At 45.4% G+C, this 22,609-nt stretch overlaps 1 protein-coding gene across 7 annotated transcripts in view; it reads left to right on the forward strand.

Moving 5' to 3' along the window:
• Nucleotides 1-22,609, forward strand: part of egflam (EGF-like, fibronectin type III and laminin G domains) — a 117,251-nt gene that overhangs the window by 73,568 nt on the left and 21,074 nt on the right. For 5 of the 7 annotated variants that reach the window (XM_043703207.2, XM_043703216.2, XM_043703235.2 and 2 more), the window contains 8 exons: nucleotides 225-414; nucleotides 3,222-3,347; nucleotides 4,471-4,714; nucleotides 10,049-10,160; nucleotides 16,122-16,238; nucleotides 17,199-17,379; nucleotides 19,394-19,417; nucleotides 21,399-21,477. In XM_043703207.2, the coding sequence (XP_043559142.2) occupies nucleotides 225-414; nucleotides 3,222-3,347; nucleotides 4,471-4,714; nucleotides 10,049-10,160; nucleotides 16,122-16,238; nucleotides 17,199-17,379; nucleotides 19,394-19,417; nucleotides 21,399-21,477 (1,073 nt within the window). The remainder of the gene's footprint in view (nucleotides 1-224; nucleotides 415-3,221; nucleotides 3,348-4,470; nucleotides 4,715-10,048; nucleotides 10,161-16,121; nucleotides 16,239-17,198; nucleotides 17,380-19,393; nucleotides 19,418-21,398; nucleotides 21,478-22,609) is intronic. The other 2 variants (XM_043703225.2, XM_087974977.1) reach the window with 2 other exon arrangements.

A 22,609-nucleotide genomic window follows, 5' to 3' on the forward strand; every position in this document is an offset into this window, starting at 1 on the left:
AAAGAGTGGGGGAGAGAACAGAAAGTGAGGGGAAAGGGAAGTGGTTAGAATCATTAGGGTGTAATGGTTTTAACTGAGGATTGGAATGGAGAACAGGAAAAGGAATTGATAGAGAGAAGAAGGGGGTGGGAGGAGATTGCTGTTACTGGGATTGGCAGGTTTGCATGTTACATAGGGCCCAGTGGGATGCAGCACCTCACTCTGGGCTTTGCTGTTCCTCGCAGGGACACTACACTAAGATCACGTTCCGGTCACCATTGTACCTTGGCGGTGCACCAAGTGCCTATTGGTTGGCCAAGGTGGCAGGGACCAATCGGGGATTCCGAGGCTGCGTCCAGTCACTGGTCATTAACGGCAGACGGATCAACATGCAAGGCTGGCCCACAGGCCGAGCGGTCAGCGGGGCTGATGTTGGTACGTGTGGGTGGTGCTGGGAGAGAGGCTGGATGCTCTGGGCTGGGTGACTCAGTATCAGTTGAGCTGTGTTAACAAACCTCCTGGAATCGCCATCAGCCACAGTGATAAGGGAAAAGTTTTTGGCAAAATCACAGAAGTGTTATGGCACAAAAGGGAGCCATTCGGTCCATTGTGCTTGCACCGGCAATGTCCTTGGAAGGTCTTACATCATCCCAGACATAGGAGGACGATCAGGCCATTCAGCCCTTCCAGCTTTGAATGGACATAATTCAGTTTTAAGATTGCCGCCTTACTCTGGACTGTTCCACTGTTCTCTCATCAGAGAAAATAGTTTCTCACTATCTATAGGGTTGAATCTCATCATTCCTTCAGTGTTATAGAACATAGAACATAGAAAAGTACAGCACAGAATAGGCCCTTTGGCCCACGATGTTGTGCCGAGGATTAATTCTAATGTTAAATAAAATAACAACCTACTCACCCCTCAATTCACTGCTGTCCGTGTGCAAGTCCAGCAGTCGCTTAAATGTCCCGAATGACTCTGCTTCCACCACCACCGCTGGCAACACATTCCATGCATTCACAATTCTCTGTGTGTCGCTAGGTCAAAATGCTGGAATTCCCTTCCTAAGGGCATTTTGGATCTACCTACAGCACATGGACAGCGGTCCAAGAAGGCAGCTCACCACTACCTTCTCAAGGAGCAGCTTAGGGGTGGGTAATAAATGGTGGCTCAGCCAGCACATCAGTTTTACTTCCATGAACATGAAAAGCCCCTCCCATCGTCCTGATCTTGAATCGAATGCTTTTTCTTTTCTGCAGGAGGGTTCAGACTCTAATCGGGTCCTGGCATTGCAGTGTAAGAATGAGAATTCCTTGAGCCTCTTCAGAAATTTGCTGAGATCAGGCTCATGCGGTCGTAGTCTGAACGCCACTTCCCGTCTGCTCCCATCACCTTAGATTTCCCTGTCAATCATTAGAAAGTTTAGCCTTGAATGTATTCAGTCAGACAAATTAGAATATCAGATTAATGAACATCTAACAGAATTAATTCCTCCTCATGTGAGTCCTAAATCTCTTCTTCTGAAACTGTGGGGTCCGAATTCCTAGAATCCTCCATGAGAGGAAACATAATCACAGCATCCTCCCATAAGACTATCAGACATAGAGTTGAGGTAGGCTATTCAGCCCATCAAGTTTGCCCTGTCATGCCCATCTGATAATCCTCAACTCCGCTTTATTGCCTTTACCCCATAACCCTTGATTCCCTTACAGATTAAAAATCTGTCTACCTCAGTCTTAGATATACTTAATGACCAAACCTCTACAGCCTTCTGTGGTAAAGTTTTACTATCCTCTGAGAGAAGAAATTCCCCCTCATTTCTGTTAATAGTGTAAATCTGAGATGATGCCCTCTGGCCCTCGACTCTCCCGCAAGGAGAAACAATCTTTCTGCATCTAGCCTGTCACATTCTGACAAACCTTACACATTTCAGTAAAGTCACCTCTCATTCCTCTAAACTGTGATGAGTACAAACCCAAAATACTCATCTCATTAAATAACCCCCTTCAGGAATTAGTCTACTGAACAACGTCCACAGTTAAGTATATTCCTCCCGAATTAAAGAGATCAGTACCCTGGGGTGTAGTCTTAATAATGACCTGTACAATTGCAGCAAGACAACTCAAATCTCCCCTTTGATAAAGTCCAACTTGCCCTTTGCCTTCCTCCTTATTTGCTGTACCTGAATGCTAACTTTGCATGCTTTGCCCAACGTCACCCAGATCTCTCTGCACCACAGAATTCTTCAGTCTCTGCACTTAAGTAATATTCTGCTTTTCTATTCTATCTGCTGAACGGACACCCTCACATTTTACCACATTATACTCCAGCTGCCATATCTTTTTCCACTGACTTTGTAGCAAATTTAACAAGTATTAATAAATTAAACTTCAGAAGACAATTGCAGGAGTTTAGTCAAGGGGTGATCCTCACCCCCCCCCCCCACCCCCCCCCCCCGCCCCAGATAATTGCACACAGGTAGATCCCATAATATCTCCTCAGGCAAATCTTTGCAGATGTTATGAGGAAGGGGGGGAGGTGTATTTGACTGTGGAATCACTCCATGGGAAATGGGTCTTGTCCATTCCTGTAGTATCTCGTGTAGTGGCTGGGTCCGAAGATCATTTGCTCAAACTTCAGATCTGAAGCACAGAAAATCCAGGCTGACATTTCACTTGTTAGTGCTGGAGGAGTGCCACTCTGCCAGAGGAACGGGTTTCTGGATGAGATGTTAAGCCGAGCCCCTAGCTGTCCTCTCGGATGGAGGTGAGAGCTAAAGGTGAGCAGAGGAGTTCTCCATGTAAGGTCAGCAAGATGGCAGGATGAGAAAGGGTTAAGAACCAGCCCAATGTGTTCAAATTTTGTTTGTCTTCTAACTGGACGGAGGGACAATGTATCTGCATCAGGTGACTTTGTGTTGGGGGAGGAGGCATTGGGGTATGTCATGTGACCAAATCTCCAGGAATGAATCCAGTACAGTTGGTAATCCTATTGTCAGGCCTTACTTTACTTATTGTTCTGTGGGATTCTCCAGGATCATTTCCGGACTTTCCAGAGATCTTACTGGTCCAGCTCAGATACAATGCCAATCCTGTAAATCTCCATCATCATGGTTACTTTACTTGCAGAGGACTCCCCTGAGGTTACTGCTTATCCAAACCTCACACAGTGTCCCCTCTGTCCTCCTGCCTTCACCGGAACCTCTTCCAATCTCCTGAAATCAGTGTTTGCATTTACCTAGGGGAGTGCAGCGCTGGATTGTGCAATAGGGTCTCCTGCATCAACAGTGGGAGCTGTGTCCCCCACAGAGCTGACTCTTATCTGTGTCTGTGTCCCAAGGGTTTCCGAGGGAAGCATTGCGAGGAAGGTATGTGTTCCCCACCCAGCATCTCCCTCCATACGTCATGCTGGTTGGTATTGTTGATGAGTCTGTGTGTGAATCTGAGTGTGCAAGTGAGTGTGTGTCAGTGTGACAATATCAACGAATGTGTGTCAGTGGCTGTGAGTGAATGTGTTGGTTAATCTATGTCAGTGAGTGTGTCATCGAGTGTGTGGGTATGCGTCAGTGAGTGTGTGCAGATGTGTGTCAGTGAGTGCGTCTATGGGTCAATATGTGTATCAGTGAGTCCATGTGTCAGTCAGTGAATATGTGTGTGTGTGTGTGTCAGTGACTCTATCTGCATATGTATGTCAGTGAGTGCGCACATGTTTGTGTGTGTGTGGAGGGGGTCAGTGAGTGGGTCTGTGAGTGTGCTCGTGTGTCTATGTATGTGTATGTATCAGTGAGTGTGTCTGTGAGTATGTGTGTCAGTGAATGCTTGTGTCTATCTATATGTGTATGTATCAGGGAGTGAGTCTGTTGGTATGTGTGTCAGTGAGTGCTTGTGTCTGTCTATATGTGTGTATATCAGTGAGTGTTTCTATGAGTCTGTGCATGTGTCAGTAAGTTTGTCTGCATGTATGTGTGTCTGTGGGTCAGTGTCTTTGTGTGTCAGTATATGTGTGTGTGTGTGAGAGAGTATCAGTAAGTGTGTATGTGTGTCTATTGTGTGTAGGTTTATGGGGAATGAGGTTGAAGCTTAATGTGGACCTGAAACCAGCCCTGATGAGCACAAGGTAAAAAGCTTCACCTTCGTGTCTCCTTTTAGCAATGTTTAAGTGTTATAAAAACCCATCCTGCTCATTAATATCATCTTGGGAAGGAAACTGCCATCCTTACCTGGTCTAGCCAGCATGTGACTCCAGACCCACAGCAATGTGGCTGACTTGGAAATTGCCATCTGAAATTGTTCTGGCAACCATTTAGTGCAAGAGCAATTAGGGTTGGGCAACAAATGTGGGCAACACCCACATACCATCGATGAATTAAGATCATTCCAAAATTCAGAATATATATCTGTTCAGATTATATATCTGTTTCTGATTCAAGAACTTTACAATTTATAACTCAAACCTCTGCTCTTTGTGTTTCCAATGACTTTGTGGCCTAGCTTTCACGCTGGTGGTCCCACAATTCAATGCTTCAAGAATGTCCTACGCTGGCCTGCCTTGGCCAATGGAGCCCCAGTATTACCTCTCCTTCATGGAATTCCAGATCACCTTCCGCCCTGAGACTGCCAATGGGGTCATCCTCTACAGTCACGACACCTCCAGTAAAGACTTCATCTCCCTCAACTTGGTGGCCAGATACGTGGAGTTTCGCTTCGACTGTGGCTCAGGAACCGCAACCATCAGGTCAGAGTTCAATTACAAAATGCACAGTGGGCCGTCCTGTCCACCAAATCCTCATCACCCCCTCCACCATGTATATCAAAGGTGGGACTCAGTTTGCTCAGTCAGGACAGTTACGACACAGAATGATACCATCAGTGCGGGTTCAATTCCAACACCGGCTGAGGTTACCATGAATGACTCACCTTCTCAAACTTTCTTCTTGCCTGAGACATGGTGACCCTCTGGTTGAACCGTCCCCAGTCAGCTCTCTTGCTAATGAGAGAGCAGCCCTATCATTTGATAAGCATTTTAAAGCAAAGGGGGTTCATGAGATGGTTCATGTTAGTGGGAATTATAGCTCTGTGCTTGGAATTCCCTCCCTAAAGGTATAGTGGGTCTCCATACAGCACATGGACTGTAGCTAAATATAAATCATGGACATCACCTGATGAATGGGGTATTGTTCTGAAAGCTTGTGATTTCAAATAGACCTGTTGGACTATAACCTGGTGTTGCTGGATTTCTGACCTTGTCCTGCCCAGTCCAACTAGGAGAAAGTGAGGACTGCAGATGCTGGGGATCAGAGCTTAAAAATGTGTTGCTGGAAAAGCACAGCAGGTCAGGCAGCATCAAAAGAGAAGGAGAAGGGCTTATGCCCGAAACGTCGATTCTCCTTCTCCTTTGATGCTGCCTGACCTGCTGCGCTTTTCCAGCAACACATTTTTAAGTTCTGCCCAGTCCAACACCAGCACCCCCACATCAAGGGCTAAATATTGACCGGGACACTGAGGAGAACCTTCCTGCTCTTCCGCAAAACAGTGTTAGGAAATCATTCATCCCAAACCTGAGAAGACAACTGGGATCAGGGAAGAGGTGGTTACCCTCCGTGACAGCACAATGTTTTCTCAGTGCTGACTCAATGGCACGGGATTTTGTTGAAATTGGTTTGACCAGCTCAGCTGTGTTAACCATTTACCAGTGACTCAAGAAGGTAGCTCACCACCACCTTCTCAAGGGGCAACTGAAGGTGGGCAGTTACATTTTTTTAAATTCACTCGTGGGTCAGCATTTATTACCCGTCACTACATGCCCTAAGAAGGTGGTGGTGAGCTACCTTCTTGAGTCACTGGTAAATGAGCTGGTCAAACCAATTTTAACAAAATCCCGTGCCATTGAGTCAGCACCGAGAAAACATTGTGCTGTCACGGAGGTAACCACCTCTTCCATGATCATAGTTGCCTTCTCAGGTTTGGGATGAATGATTTCCTCACATTGTTTGAGGAAGAGCAGGAAGGTTCTCCTCAGTGTCCTGGTCAATATTTAGCCCTTGATGTGGGGGTGCTGGTGTTGGACTGGGCAGGACAAGGTCAGAACTCCTACAACACTAGGTTATTTGAAATCACAAGTTTGGAAAGAAACCCCTTCATCACGTGACGTCCTTGGTTTATATTTAGCCCTTGGTTAACACCACATTAAAAGCATTACAGGGTCATCATCACATTGCTGTTGGTGAGATCCTGCTGTGTATAAACTGGCTTTAAGCACTTTGAAATATCCTGGAGTGCAACTCCAGTGCAAGTTCTGTCATTCCTTTTTTGTTAAAACTGACTCAGGAAAATCTCCTTGACAGGAAAGATTTATACTGCTACATAGGGAATAGGAGCAAAAGAAGCCCCTTCAGCCCCTTTAATCTATTCCACAATTCAATATGTTCATGGCTGATCTGTTTGTGTTTGGAATTCTACATTGCTTTACATGACATGATGTTGAACTCTTTTTCCGTTGCCTTTGCCTCCATGCCCATTTCTTTTCATAAGAGACCTCTGTCTGTCCCACAGACTCCTTCACCCACCTCCACACGCTCCTTCCACCTGGATCTCTCCCTCTGGCCTTTTACCTGCACTCCACCTGTTCATCAAGAGCTGCCAATGTGACATTGGTGGCCTTAATTTCTCTGCACCCAGTCTCCCACTGCCCCCCCACCACACCTCACGCATTCAAACCTATCTCCCTCTGAACTGGCTGTACTCCATGGATCTCAGATCCAACCCTGACTTTGTAACCGAGCCAGCTTTTAAGGGTGGTGCTGTTGTTGTCTGGCACACTGACCTCTACATAGCTGAGGCTGTGTGCCACCTCTCAGATCCTCCTCCTATCTGGCCCTCGACCATGACTCCACATTGGAACACTAGGTTATTGTGCAGGAAAGTCAGAACTGCAGATGAAGGGTGTGTTGCTTGAAAAGCACAGCAGGTCAGGCAGAATCTGAGGAGCTGGAGAATCAACGTTTCTCGAGCATAAGACCATCATCAAGATTGAGGGGTGGCTCAAGGGGACTGAGAGATAAATGGGAGGGGGTGGGGCTGGGGGGAAGGCAGCTGAGAATGCAATAGGTGGATGAAGTTGGGGGTGAAGGGTATAGGTCAGAGAGGAGGGTGAAGCACATAGGTGGGAGGGAAGATAGACAGGTAGGACAGATCAAGAGGGTGGTGCCAGGTTGGAAGGTTGGATCTGGGAGGAGGGGAATTGAGAAAATTGGTGAAATCTACATTGATCTGGGATAAGGTAGGGGACAGGAAATGAGGAAACTGATCTGGGATAAGGTGGGGAGAGGGTCTGGGCAGACAGAACACTTACTTGCAGAATGCGTCAGAGAACATCTCTGCGACACATGAATGAAACAACCCCGCCGCCCCGTAGCCAAACACTTTAACGCCCCCCTCCCACTCCTCCAAGGATATGCAGGTCCTGGGCCTCCTCCACCACCAAACTCTTACCACCTGACACCTGGATGAAGTATGTGGATTTCACCAGTTTCCTCATTTCCCCTCCCCCCACCTTATCCCTGATCCAACCTTCCAATTCGTCACCACCCTCTTGATCTGCCCTACCTGTCCATGTTCCTTCCCACCTATCCGCTCCACCCACAATCTCATCAACCTATTGCATTCTCAGCTACTACCCCCCACCCCCCCAGCACTACCTGCCTCCCATTTATCTCTCAGCCCCCGTGGGCCATCCCCTCATTCCAGATGAAGGCCTTATGCTCGAAATGTCGATGGTCCTGCTCCTCGGACGCTGCCTGACTGGCTGTGCTTTTCCAGCACCACACTCTTCGACACCAGATTATTGTGTCTACAACAGTCACTATTTTCATTTCATTTGGTGATCTGCCCCCAGTGCCTCCAAGCTGATAGTCTCCCAGCCCCACACAGCCAGCATCTACCTCCTTCCCAAAACTCACAAACAGGACTGCCCAGGCAAACCCATTGTTTCTGCCTGCACCTGTCCGAACAAAACTGATTCCTTCCTGCTTTGACTCGATTTTTTTTCTCCTCTTGTCCAATCCACAACTTCTCTGATACTTTGCGTCGGTTTCAGAATTTCCTGTTTGTGGGCTCCAGCTTCCTCCCTTTACATGTCCATCCTCCATCAGGATGGCCTCAGGGCTCTCCACTTCCTTCTGGAAAAAATACCGTCCCCATCCACCACCACCCTCCTCCACCTGGCTGAGATCATTCTCACTTTAAACAACTTCTCCTTTAGGTCTTCCCACTTCCTTCAGGTCAAAGGGTGCCCATGGGTACCTGCATGGATCCCAGTTACGACTGTCTCGTTCTGGGATACGTGGAACATTCCTTGTTGCAGTCCTACTCTGGCCCTCACCCACAACTCTTTCCCCTGTGTATTGATGATATCATCAGTGCTGCTTCCCTCTCTCATCTGGAATTGAAAAAATGTAACCACTTCCAATTTCCACCCCACTCTCACCTTCCATCCCTGACTGCTCCCTTCCCTTCCCTTCCTCGACATCTCTGTATCCATTTCTGGGGAAAGGCTGGCCACCAGTATCCACTATAAACCCACTGACTCTCTCAGTTATCTTGACTATGCAGCCTCACACCCTGCTTCCTGTAAAGACTCTATTCTGTTCTCTCAGTTTCCCGGTATCTGCGCATCTTTTCTGATGATGCCACATTTGACAAAGGAGCCTCTGAAATGTCCGGCTTCTTCCTCAACTGCAGATTCCTCAGCACTGTGGTTGACAGGGCCCTCAGCTGTGTCCAACCTATCTCTCGCACTTTGGCCCTCACTCCCTCTCTTCCCTCCACAATAGCGATAGGGTCCACCTGGTCCTCACCTACCAACCTGCCAGCACCCACATCCAGAGAATCATTAGCCACCATTTCTGCTGCCTCCAGTGGGATGCCACCATCAGGCAATATTCCCCTCCCCTCCTTTGTCAGCATTCTACAGGGACTGTCCCTCCAGGACACCTTGATCCACTCCTCCTCCATTCCATTATGTCTCCACAGCCTCATGGCATCTTCGCATGCAATCTCAGCAGGGGTAATACCAGCACATTTGCCTCCTCTCTCATCACTATCCAAGACCCGAAACATACTTTCAGGTGAAGTCACTATTTACCTGCACTTTGCTCAATCTAATCTACTGTATTGGCTACTCACAATGTGGTCTCCTCTGTGTTGGGGAGATGAAATGCAGATGAGGAACCGCTTTGCAAAGCACCTCCGCTCTGTCCGCAATAATGTCGCTGAGCTTCCTGTTTCCTGCCACTTCAACATATCACCTTGCACCCTGACCAATATCTCTGTCTGACGCTTTCTGTAAGAAAGGCATCTCATTTTCCACCTGGGGACGCTGCAGCCTTTAGGACTCAATGACGATAATTTTACAGTCCTATTGATGTATTCATCCAAATGTCATCAACCACTTCCTCTGGAAGTTCATTCTATACATGAACTACCTCATGTTGAACAAAGCCCACTTTGTTCAACATCACCTCCTCTCCATATAACTCACCCTCAGCCTGCCACTTCTGCCCTCAATACCAGTTGCACCTCCAACCCATGACATGATGTGGCTTTGAACTGAAGGCCTGTGAGCAGCGGTGTTCCACAGGGATCGTGCTGGGTCCTCTTTTAATTGTCACTTATATAAATGATTTGGATGAGAAATTAGAAGGCATGGTTAGTTAATAGTGGCACATTTTTAACGTCAGAGAAGAGAAATTTAAGATGAGGGGCAAATGTTTTACACAGAGAGGTAGTTCATGTATAGAATGAACTTCCAGAGGAAGTGGTTGATGACATTTGGATGAATACATCAATAGGAAAGGTTGGAGGGATATGGGCTAGGACTAGGCAGGTGAGACTAGTTTAGTTTGGGTTTATGGTCAGCACGGGCTAGTTGGACCAAAGAGTCTGTTTCCGCACTGTATGAGTTTATGACTTTGTGATGGTATACATCTGAAAAATTTAATGCATTGGCCCTTCAGCCTTCTTCCTGTGCACCTCCTGTGTAGTTTATTGGTCTATCTAATTCATTCCATAGGAGTAAGGAGCCCATTTCCCTGAACCAATGGCATGAGGTGAAGGTGTCTCGTACTGCCAAGAATGGAATCCTGCAGGTAGATAACCAACACGCTGTGGAGGGGATGGCAGAGGTGAGTTCCAGACAAGTTGATGGGGTGCACGATGACTTAAGATGCTGAAATACTCCCCACTCCATCCTACCGAACTAATAGATTGGTGGGCAGTCAAGATTTGTCAATTAGATTACTTACAGTGTAGAAACAGGCCCTTCGGCCCAACAAGTCCACACCGACCCAGCGAAGCGCAACCCACCCAGACCCATTCCCCTACATCTACCCCTGCCCCTAACACTACGGGCAATTTAGCATGGCCAATTCACCTAATCTGCACGTTTGGACTGTGGGAGGAAACCAGAGCACCCGGAGGAAACCCACGCAGACACAGGGAGAATGTGCAAACTCCACACAGTCAGTCGCCTGAGGCGGAAATTGAACCCGGGTCTCTGGCGCTGTGAGGCAGCAGTGCTAACCACTATGCCACTGTGTATGGCATAGTTTTGATAAATCACAGCGGAAGTTGCTGCAATAACTCTTCACAGAAGAGTAAAAATATATTGTAGTTGAGTTGTACCGTATTGGCCATGTTACTGGGCTCATCATCCAGGAACAGGAGTTCACGTCTCAGCCAGAGGAATTTAAATAAATTAACAACCATATTGCTCTAAGGTGGCACAGTGCCAGAGACCCGGGTTCAATTCCCGCCTCAGGCAACTGTCTGTGTGGAGTTTGCACATTCTCCCCGTGTCTGCGTGGGTTTCCTCCGGGTGTTCCGGTTTCCTCCCACAGTCTAAAAATGTGCAGGTTAGCTGAATTGGCCATGCTAAATTGCCTGTAGTGTTAGGTGAAGGGGTAAATGTAGGGAATGGGTCTGGGTGGATTGTTCTTCGGAGGGTAGGTGTGGACTTGTTGGGCCGAAGGGCCTATTTCCACACTGTAAGTAATCTAAATCTACTGTCTAATCCACTTGTCCTACTTCTGCTTTTTATGATTCTTATTGACCTTTACTCAACCTTTGAAATGGCATAACATGTCAGTCAACTGTATTCAGGAAGGAACCTCATCACCATTCCTGTCCAGAGTCGAAAAGTGTGGTGCTAGAAAAGCACAGTAGGTCAGGCAGCATCTGAGAAGCAGGAGAGACGATGTTTCGGGCATAAGACCTTCATCAGCCTTGATGAAGGGCTTATGCCCAAAGCACCGATTCTCCTGCTCCTTGGATGCTGCCTGACTTGCTGAGCTTTTCCAACGCCATACTTTTCAACTCTGATCTCTAGCATCTGCAGTCCTCACTTTCTCCATCATCCTCATCCAGGCAAGTAGAAGGTGGGTAATAATTTCTGGTCAATCCAGCAATACCCAAAATTCCCAAAAATGCATGAAAATACACTGCAATAATCTTGTGTAAATGCAGATGCAGGAAATCTGAAGCAAATGCAGGGAATGCTGGAAAAACACAACAGGTCTGGCAACATTTGTGAAGAGAGAAACAATTAACATTGAGTCTGGTGTGAATCTTCTGTAGCATTTCTGCAGTTCAAAATGCCAGACCTGCTGAGTTTCTCCAGCACTTTCTGTATTTATTATTGTTATTTTTATATCCTGTTGGGATTACTTTTTATTGTATGTATTAGGAATGGGATGTGGGTGTCACTGGCTGGGCCAGGATTCATTGTCCTTCCATAATTGCCAAGAGGACAGCTAAGACTGAACCACACTTCTGTGGGTCTGTAGGACCGACCTGGTAAGGCCAGAAGATTTCTGTCCCTTAAATTCGTGAGTGAACCAGATGAACTTTTATAGCAAAAACAAAAACAGAAATTGCTGAAAAACTCAGCAGGTCTGGTAGCATCCGTTGAGAGAAATCAGAGTTAACCTTGCCGGTCCAGTGACCAGAACTGATGGTAGCAAGGAAAGGTGGACATTTATGCAGAACATGGGGTGGGGGGGAAGGGGGAGAGTAAACGATAGATGAAGATAGAGCCCAAAAAGAAAGAAAAACAGCTAAGCAGATAAAGGAGTGGTTAAAGGTCAGTCTGGGGAGTGATTACCTACTCATGGACACCATGAGTGGCTGACAATGGATTGTGTGTGGTAGCAGCCCAGCAGCCCATGTGATGTGTGGAGTTGGGGTAAGGACATGGCCATAAGCCTGAAAATTGTTGAACTCAATATTAGGTCCAGAAAGCTGCAGAGTTCCCAGGTGCAAAATGAGATGTTGTTCTTCCATCTTGTGCTGAGCTTCACTGAAGTACTAGAGCGAGCCTGAGACAGAGATGTTGGCCAGGGAACACAGTGGTGTGTTCAAGTGGCAAAAGTTTTTATAAAACACAACAGTCCCCATTAGACTTTCATTCCAGATTTTTATCCAATTCAAATTTCACCATCTGTCATGGTGAGATTTAAACCAACATCTCACAGAGCTTTAGCATGAGGTTCCAGATTAGTAGTCTAGTGACATTACCAGCATGTCACCAGATTTCTTGGGCAGGCCTCCTGAATGCCAGGTCTCTCAGAATAATTCATTGGCCACCATGTTATGACTATTTGGTCAGCTGGATGTTTAGTTTTATCCAAGATCCCTGGCTAAAGAGAGGTTGGAGAGAGAAGACAAGACCAGATAAGGCAAAAGTGAGGACTGCAGATGCTGGAGATCAGAATCGAAAAATGTGGTGCTGGAAAAGCACAGCCAGTCAGGCAGCATCCGAGGCGCGGGAGAATCCTTCATCAGGAATGTCAGGAAGGCCAGATAAGGCAACAAGTAACAATGATGTGGCTCTGTCTTTGGATTTTAAGAGTCATCTGAACCAGATGACACCACTCAGACCCTTGGCTTGTGATGGTAACATGTTCACTCAGGGAATCGAATTTGCAGTAGCAATGTGCACATTACCAGTGTGTTGTAGCCTGGCGCTATGGATAGTAATAATCAAGACTCCAGCATATTCCCTGGGCCTGTAGCATCATTCACCTAGTGTGTGTCTAATAGACTCTTAACTCCATTCATTTGACCAGAAACTGACCTGGAATCACCTGCTTTTACACGAGCAAGTCTGAAGTTAAGAACCTTGCAGTGAGTAACTCATTCCAGACTCCACAACGCCAGTCCACTAAAAATGTACAAGTTAGGAGGGTGCTGGAATACTTCCAACTTTTGCAGCTCCAATGACACTCAAGAAGCTTAATGACAACCAGGATAATGCAGCCCACTTGATTGGCACCACATCCACAAATATAAGGCCCCCCCCACCAACAGCGATGCTCAGTAGCAGCTGTGTGTACCTCTGGATGCACTGCAGAAATTCACCAAGGGTCCTGAAACAGCAACTTTGCCAGAGTGCCCCTAGTCCATTCATTCAGATCATTAATATATAAAATGAACAGCTGCGGCCCCAACACTGAACCCTGTGGGACACCATTTGTCACTGGCTGCCATTCCAAAAAATAACCTTTTATCCCAACTCTCTGCCTTCTGTCAATCCATGCTAATAGCTCACTTTGAACACCATGGGCCCTTACCTTACTCAGCAACCTCCTGTGAGACTTCTTATCAAAGGCCTTTTGGAAGTCTAGATAGATAACATTCACTGGGTTTCCCTGATCTAATCTACTTGTTATCTCTTTAAAGAATTCTAACAGGTTTGTCAGGCACAACCGCCCCTTACTAAATTCATGCTGACTTGTTGTAATCTGACCTTGCACTTCCAAGAATTTAGAAATTTCATCCTTAAGGATGGATTCTAGGATTTTACTAACAACCAAGGTTAGGCGAATTGGCCTATGATTTTCCATCTTTTGTCTTGATCCTTTTTTGAACAAGGGGATACAATAGTGATTTTCTAATCATCCGGGACTTTCCCTGACTCCAATGATTTTTGAAAGATCACAACCAACACCACCGCTATTTCCTCAGCCACCTCCCTCAGAACTCTGGGTTGTAGCCCATCGGGGCCAGAAGATTTATCAATTTTTAGACCTTTTAACTTTTTTAGCACTTTCTCTTTTGTAATGGTTACCATACTCAACTCTGCCCCCGAACCTCCTTAATTGTTGGGGCTCATCCCCACCGTCTCAGGGGCAACTAGGGATGGCCAATAAATTCTGGCCCAGCTAGTGATGCCCACATCAAGTTGAGGAATGTTAAAAGAATTCTGCCATTGCTCAATATCTTCACAAGGATATTCACAGTGGAAGACAGGAGTAATATCCCAACAATTAAGGAGGTTCGGGGGCAGAGTTGAGTATGGTAACCATTACAAAAGAGAAAGTGCTAAAAAAGTTAAAAGGTCTAAAAATTGATAAATCTTCTGGCCCCGATGGGCTACAACCCAGAGTTCTGAGGGAGGTGGCTGAGGAAATAGCGGTGGTGTTGGTTGTGATCTTTCAAAAATCATTGGAGTCAGGGAAAGTCCCGGATGATTAGAAAATCACTATTGTATCCCCTTGTTCAAAAAAGGATCAAGACAAAAGATGGAAAATCATAGGCCAATTCGCCTAACCTTGGTTGTTAGTAAAATCCTAGAATCCATCCTTAAGGATGAAATTTCTAAATTCTTGGAAGTGCAAGGTCAGATTACAACAAGTCAGCATGAATTTAGTAAGGGGCGGTTGTGCCTGACAAACCTGTTAGAATTCTTTAAAGAGATAACAAGTAGATTAGATCAGGGAAACCCAGTGAATGTTATCTATCTAGACTTCCAAAAGGCCTTTGATAAGAAGTCTCACAGGAGGTTGCTGAGTAAGGTAAGGGCCCATGGTGTTCAAAGTGAGCTATTAGCATGGATTGACAGAAGGCAGAGAGTTGGGATAAAAGGTTATTTTTTGGAATGGCAGCCAGTGACAAATGGTATCCCACAGGGTTCAGTGTTGGGGCCGCAGCTGTTCATTTTATATATTAATGATCTGAATGAATGGACTAGGGGCACTCTGGCAAAGTTCACCAATGATACAAAGTTAGGTGGACAGGCTGGTAGTACTGAGGAGGTGGGGACGCTGCAGAAAGATTTAGACAGTTTAGGAGAGTGGTCCAGGAAATGGCTGATGAAATTTAACATGAGCAAATGTGAGGTCTTACACTTTGGATAAACGTATACAGGGACGGACTATTTTCTAAACAGTGAGAAAATTCATAAAGCCAAAGTACAAAGGGATCTGGAAGTGCTAGTCCAGGATTCTGTAAAAGTACACTTGCAGGTTGAGTCCGTGGTTAAGAAAGCGAATGTATTGCTGTCATTTATCTCAAGAGAGTTGGAATATAAAAGCAGCAAAGTGCTTCTGAGACTTTATAAAGCTCTAGTTAGGCCCCATTTTGAGCCCCACACCTCAGGAAGGACATACTGGCACTGAAGCATGTCCAACAGAGATTCACACAGATGATCCCTGGAATGGTAGGTCTAACATATGATGAGCCACTGAGGATCCCATGGGATTGTATTCATTAAAGTTTAGAAGGTTGAGGGGAGATCTAATAGAAACTTACAAGATAATGCATGGCTTAGAAAAGGTGGATACTGGGAAGTTGTTTCCATTAGGCGGGGATACTAGGACCCAAAGGGGTCAATTTAGAATGGAAATAAGGCATTTCTTCAACCAGAGAGTGGTGGGCCTGTGGAATTCATTGCCATGGAGCACTGTGGAGGCCAGGACATTAAATGTCTTCAAGGCTGAGATTGATAAATTATTAATCTTGCAAGGAATTAAGGGCTAGAGGGGGAGAGCGGGTAAGTGGAGTTGAAATGCCCATCAGTCATAATTAAATGGCGGAGTGATGTCGATGGGCTGAATGGCCTCACTTCCACTCCTATGTCTTATGGTCTATCTTCGTGTACACTCACTCAACAAAACATCTGACCAAAACTAAATCAAAGAATTGCAGATGCTGAAGATCTAAAACAAAAACAAATTCTGGAGGAACCCAGCAGGTTTGGCAGCATCTGTGCAGAGAGAAACAGTTCAGAACAAGTCCATTCTGAGAGAGTGGTATCTCTTACTCTGAGAACTCCATATTGTCTGTACTGGCATCTCTTCTCCCAACAGGGGGCTTTCACACAGATAAAGTGTAACACTGATCTATTCTTTGGAGGAATTCCTGACTACGACAATGTAAGGAGAAACTCTGAAGTCTTGCAGCCTTTCACAGGAAGCATTCAGAATGTAAGTACTCTGTGTCATGTGAGTGTTGTATGTGTCAAGAGTGTGGCACTGGAAAAGCACAGCAGGTCAGGCAGCATCTGAGGAGCAGGAGAATCGACATTTTGGGCATAAGCTCTTCATCTGAAATTCCTGATGAAGGGCTTATGGCCAAAACATCAATTCTCCTGCTCCTGAGATGCTGTTTTGACCTGCTGTGCTTTTCCAGCACCACACTCTCGACTCTGATCTCCAGCATTTGCAGTCCTCACTTTCTCCATGTGTGTGTGTGTGTGTGTGAGAGAGACACCATGGTTGATCACATGACTCAGTACCTTCTTCCCGCTTTCTCCCCATACTCCCCTTTCGCTCTAAGAACTATATTTACATCTTTCTTAAAAGTCTTCAATTTCTTCTCATCTCAGTCCTAAATGGCCCACCCTGTATCCTTAAACAGTGACCCCTGTTTCTGGAACGTGTAAGTGTTGTGAATATTATTGTGTTATTGTGTGTATATGTGTCCATATGAGTATGTCTTTGTGTGTGTCTGCCGACTACATCCAGCTCAACCTCACTCTCATTCCTCAAGATTCCAACATTGTTTCTGATTTGTCCGTACTGTGTGAGCAGGAATTTTATTTTGTTAAATGTTGGGAAGGCTGTGTTTGGTCCGTGCTGTGACCTCCAATCCCTAGTGACTGACTCTATTTCTCCAGCTCCGGCAATTCTCTTGAAGTAGACAGTTTGCACCCTTGCAGGTGTGTATTGACTCCATTCTAACCCTATACCCTCTCCCTTTGTTCAGGATGTTTGTTTCCAGCCAGATAAATTCACCCGATTCTGCCGCTGCCTCAGCTCATCTTCTGCTGAAACCATTGGCAGAGCTCAATCCTCCACATCCCCACGGTCTGCGGACAGTGTTGCCCAATTTTTCCAGTGTACATTTCCAAACATTCCCACGCTGAAACCTTTGTCCCTCTCCAGATAATCCTGAATGATCGGACCATCCATCTCCAGCAGGACTTCAGTACCAGTGTGAACTTGGAGAATGCAGACCACCCATGTGTTAACAACCCCTGTGTCAACGGAGGCAGTTGCCATCCTCATCACAGTGCCTTTGAATGCGATTGTCCACTGGGCTTTGATGGACTGCGGTGTCAAAAAGGTAGGAAACCGTCAGGCCAAAGAATTATCAGGATACAGATAAGAACAGGAGGAGGCCATTAAGCCTGATCCAGTCTGTTCCACCATATAATCAATGCATGATTAACCTCTATAATAACTCTATTAAACTGCTTGATTAAACAATCTAGAAAAGAAAAGTTAAGTTAGGAAACTTAAAGTCATTACAGCACAGAATGAGGCCATTCTGCCCATTTTGTTAATGCTGGCACTCTGCAACTCATCTGTCCCCCCTAGGCAATAAGGACTAGTCCAGCCAGCCAAACCCACATCCCGTGGATGATTCATTTTATAAAAAAAACTATTTGCTCCTGTCATCCTACATGTTCATTTCCTTCAGGTGTTCAATCCAATTTCGTTTTAAAATCATTCATAATTTCTACTTTCTCCACCCTCAGGGGCAGTTAGTTCCAGATCATGACAGCTCACTGTTCCTCTTCACACCCATCCTCCACTCCACCCCCATAACTCTTACTTAAAACTCTAAAGCTGCTTCCGGCTAGCCCTCGTACCACCAGCCAGTGAGAAGAGCTTTTCTTTCTAACACATACACAGAATACTGGAGAAACTTAGCAGGATATAAAAAGGGTATTAATTAAGCTGTGAAAAGGATAGAATAAGTCCAAGCTTCTAAGAGCAAAGTAAACAAGACACAAATACAACACCACCTTTAGAGCTGAATGGGGGAGACAAAATGGAAGGAAAATGGAGGGCATAAGGTAGTCAGTTTCTGAAGTTATGGAATTCAATGTTGAGACTTCAAGGCAGTGAAGTGTCTAAGTGGAAAATGAGATGTTATTTCTCCAGCTTGTGTTGTGCTTCACTGGAACATTGCAGCAAGCGTGGAACAGTAATGTTCACATGACAGCAAAGTGGTTTATTCAACAGACAATTAAGTTTTATTTTGTGAGAAGCTTAGATAAGGCAGATCAACCCATGCATCTCAATTAAACCGCCCCTTAGTCTCTTTTGCTTGCAGGAACAACAAGCTCTGATTCTTCAATTTAACTAGAAATAAAATCCTTCATCCTTGAAGCCACTCCAGTCAGTCTCAAGGATCCTCACATCCTTCCTGAAGGATGCCAGGTGCAATTCTCAATTTAGCAGAAGTGAGGACTGCAGATGCTGGAGATTAGAGTCGAGAGTGTGACGCTGAAAAAGCACAGCAGGTCAGGCAGCATCCGAGGAGCAGGAAAATCAATGTTTCAGGCAAAACCCTTTGTTGATTTTGCTGCTCTTCAGATGCTGCCTGACCTGCTGTGCTTTTCCAGCACCACACTCTCAACGCAATTCTCTATTTGCAGTCGAACTAAAACTTTATAAGCTTTAAATCAAAGCTTCTAAATGTAGACATAAAGAAATAAAACAGAAGATATTAAAGATGTTATGAACAGTTAAAGAGTTGAAGAGGGTATGTTCATGTGTAAGTGTACAGATGCTGGTTGAAACAGCCCACTCAGCAAAACTATCAATCCTGCCTCCATCTTGTAACATAAGTAATTGACAGACAGACTAATTAATTACCTACATTTTACTCTCATTCCCGTGATAAACATTCCATTGTTCATAACCCCTTTTATGGATAAATTCCCCTTGAGGCAATTGGATCAAGGTGTTTCTGGACAGAGTTGCTAGGTAGAGACAGTTCCTATTGGTGCAAGGATCAAGTATGAGAGAGCACAGCTTGAAGGTTAATGACAAAAGGTGCAATGGAGATGTGAGGATTGTCTTTATCACATAGCAACTTGTTTACGGTCAGGAATATATTGTCTGTGAGTGTGGTTGATTTAATCAAGGCCTTTAAATTGTATCATTGACTAAAAAGGAACAACGTGGCAACAGGAAAAGGCAAAGGATTAGCACGAGGTGCCTCAGAGAGCCAGCATGAACAGAATGGTCCAAATGGCCTCCGACTTAAAGCTTAACTTGTGTAACGTGAACTCTTGATCGCTAACAATCCATCTTGTCTTCTTTCTTTTACATCATACGGACTGCAGAATGTGGAAATTACTGTCTGAACAGTAAGTACTCCAGGATCTATCCTGGTGTCTAAGCCAGAACATCAGAGTAGAGCTTGCAGATCGGAAAATCCTCAGTCAATTTATCAAGCCGAGGACACCAGAACTGTAATGAGGGACCCTATTTGTAAAGCCCAGGATCCTGTAAGCTTTCTTACCCATCATGTCCACAGGCCCTGCCATTTTCAATGATTTATGAATATTCCACCTCAAGTCTACTCCTGAATTTGCACCACATTTTGTTAATTGATGTGCCAAATGAAAGTGTCCTGGTTATCCTCTAGAGGGAGCTCTACTCTGCAAGTGCTGCTCAGTGCGAGTAATAGAGTATGGTCACACTTCCTAAGGATTATAGATAGCTAAGCGTCCATTATTAGGGCAACTGTGGAACCAATCCCAGTCCTTTTGTGTGAATACACATATAATCAGGTCTTCAAACCTGTTTTTCCATTCAATAATATTGGGAATGTTTGCTATTTTAGCACCATATATCTGTCATGATTTGATAATTCTAATGATTTGGAGATGCCGATGTTGGACTGGGGTGTACAAAGTTAAAAATCACAGAACACCAGGTTACAGTTCAACAGGTTTAATTGGAAGCCTAGCTTTCGGAGCGCTGGTCCTTCATCAGATGGTTGTGTCCGCAACCTGACACAACTACCTGATGAAGTTGTCCAGCTCAGCTTTGAATATACTTAGCGGCCCAGCCTTGACAGTCCTTTATGGTAAAGATATCCACAGACTCACTCATTCCACATTCCCCCTCATCTTGGTCTTAATTGTGTGACCTCTAATTGTGAAATTGCACTTTTTGGTCCTTAAATCTACCACAACGGGAAGACAATCTTTCTACCCTATCAAGTGCACTAAGACTTTTGTATGTTTCAATAAGATCACCTTTCACTCTTCTATGTTCCAACAAGTACTGTCCCAATCTCCTCAAACTCTCCTCATAAGACAGTTACTTCATATTCAGGTTCAGCTTAGTTAACTTTCTCTGGATCACCCCCAATGCCGGTATATCTTTCCTTACATGAAAGGCTCAAAACTGTTCACAGTATTTCAGCTGTAATTTGACTAGTGCCCTTTACAGTCTTAGCAAAACCAACCTATTTTTCTGCTCCATTCCTTCTGAAATAAGGGCTAATGTTCCATTTGCCTTAACTATTATTCACTAAACATGGACTATGCACAAGTACTCCCAAATGCCTCTGATCCATAACTTTCTGCAGTCTTTCTCTATTTAAATAATATTCATCTCATCTATTCTTCCTTCCAAGATGCACAAACACTTATTTACCCACATATATTCCATGTGTGAATAAGAAAGCAAGTATGAGAAAGGGCAGAGGGGAAGATTAATGGGTGATGGAGGAGGGGTGTGAGGGAGGGAATGGGTAGGATTGCCTGATGAGTGAGGAGGGGGGTACTGGGAATCGAGGCGGAATGAGAGGGGAGAAAGACTGGGAATGAAGGCCAAGTGTGGAGAGGGATGATAGAGTGCTGGGGAGGGAGAGTTTTGAGGAGGAAAATGTATGTGTGGTGTGGGGTAAAATGCAGGAGCTGAGGGAGAATGTGCATGTAGGAAGAAGTGAGAGATGAAGGGGTGTATAAGATTTAGGGGAAGATGGAAAGTATACAGGGATAAGAGAGGTATGGAGGTTAAAGGGCAGACAGGGGAGTAGATGGAGCTTTACTCTGACTGGTATTCAGTATGAGTTAATGTTAGGAGCTTGGGCATGGCGCAAAAGTGTCTCCGATGTGCTCCAGAAGGGAAAAACAAGTGACATAGCGAGACAGACCTCAGTTTAAATGAGTAAGTAGTAAAAACAGCAGGTGCTGGAGAAATTCCATGGGTCTGGCATCATCTGTGTGAGAGTTTGATTCTCTGTGGCTGAGGCCCCTATGTGAACCAAGGCTGTCCTCTGTCGGCCTGTTTGGGAATTGCAGAGATTCACTGAATTTCTTCCTGTGATTTCAGCTATTACAGATGCCATTGAAATCCCCCAGTTCATTGGCCGCAGTTACCTCACCTATGACCATCCAAATTTCCTTAAGCGGTAAGTGTCTTCCTGCTCACCATAAACATGTGACCCTTTGTGTTGCCTGTCAGTCCTGGTTCAGAGATAATACCTCCAAGTCAGAAGGTCAGGGATTACAACACACGTCAGAGGGAGTTTGGAAAGTTGATATCGATAATAACAAATACCACTGTGAGAATTACAGGATTTAATTTAATTGACAAGATAAAATCATTAAAGCTGACTGCATGGCAGAGAACATTCAGCCCATCATTCTTCTTTAAGAGGACTATCCATTTAATTCCAATCCTCGGCTCTTTCCCCTAGGTCCTATAAATATTTATTTTTCCAACAATTGTCCAATTTCCTTTTGAATGTTTGGAGTCATAGAGATGCACAGCGCAGAAACAGACACTTTGGTCCAACTTGCCCATGCCGACCAGATTTTTTTTTTATTTCAAAAATATACTTTATTCATATATATTTAATCTATACAATTGGACATGTCATCATTCTAGTAAACATTCCATTTCTTTACGTATCGAAACAGGGTAATCATTCATATTCACAGGTTAGTGCGATTACATTGAGCTCAGACGCCAGCAGAGCCCAAATGACTACGTGGCCCCCTGTTCTTCTTAGGCAGGCAGATGTTAGACGGTGGTCTTTCCCCACCGCGCCTTGGCGGCAGCTGCCCCAAGCTTCAGCACGTCCCTCAACACGTAGTCCTGGACCTTGGAATGTGCCAGTCTGCAACACTCAGTCGGGGTCAACTCCTTCAGCTGGAAGATCAGCAGGTTTCGGACCACCCAGAGAGCGTCCTTCACCGAGTTGATGATCCTCCAGGCACAGTTGATGTTCGTCTCGGTGTGCGTCCCGGGGAACAGGCCGTAGAGCACGGAGTCCCGCGTCACGGCGCTGCTCGGGACGAACCTCGACAGACACCACTGCATTCCTCTCCAGACTTCCTCTGCATAGGCACATTCCAGAAGGAGGTGTGTGACAGTCTCGTCCCCACCACAGCCGCTTCGAGGGCAGCGTGCGGTGCGGCAGAGAGTTCGGGCGTGCATAAATGATCTCACAGGCAGAGCCCTTCTCACCACCAGCCAAGCCATGTCTTGGTGCTTGTTGGAAAGTTCTGGCGATGAGGCATTCTGCCAAATGGCTTTGA

Source organism: Chiloscyllium plagiosum, unplaced genomic scaffold (genome assembly GCF_037043375.1).
Source record: "Chiloscyllium plagiosum isolate Xiang-an unplaced genomic scaffold, Cpla_swu_hap1 HiC_scaffold_2, whole genome shotgun sequence".
NCBI lineage: Eukaryota > Metazoa > Chordata > Chondrichthyes > Orectolobiformes > Hemiscylliidae > Chiloscyllium > Chiloscyllium plagiosum.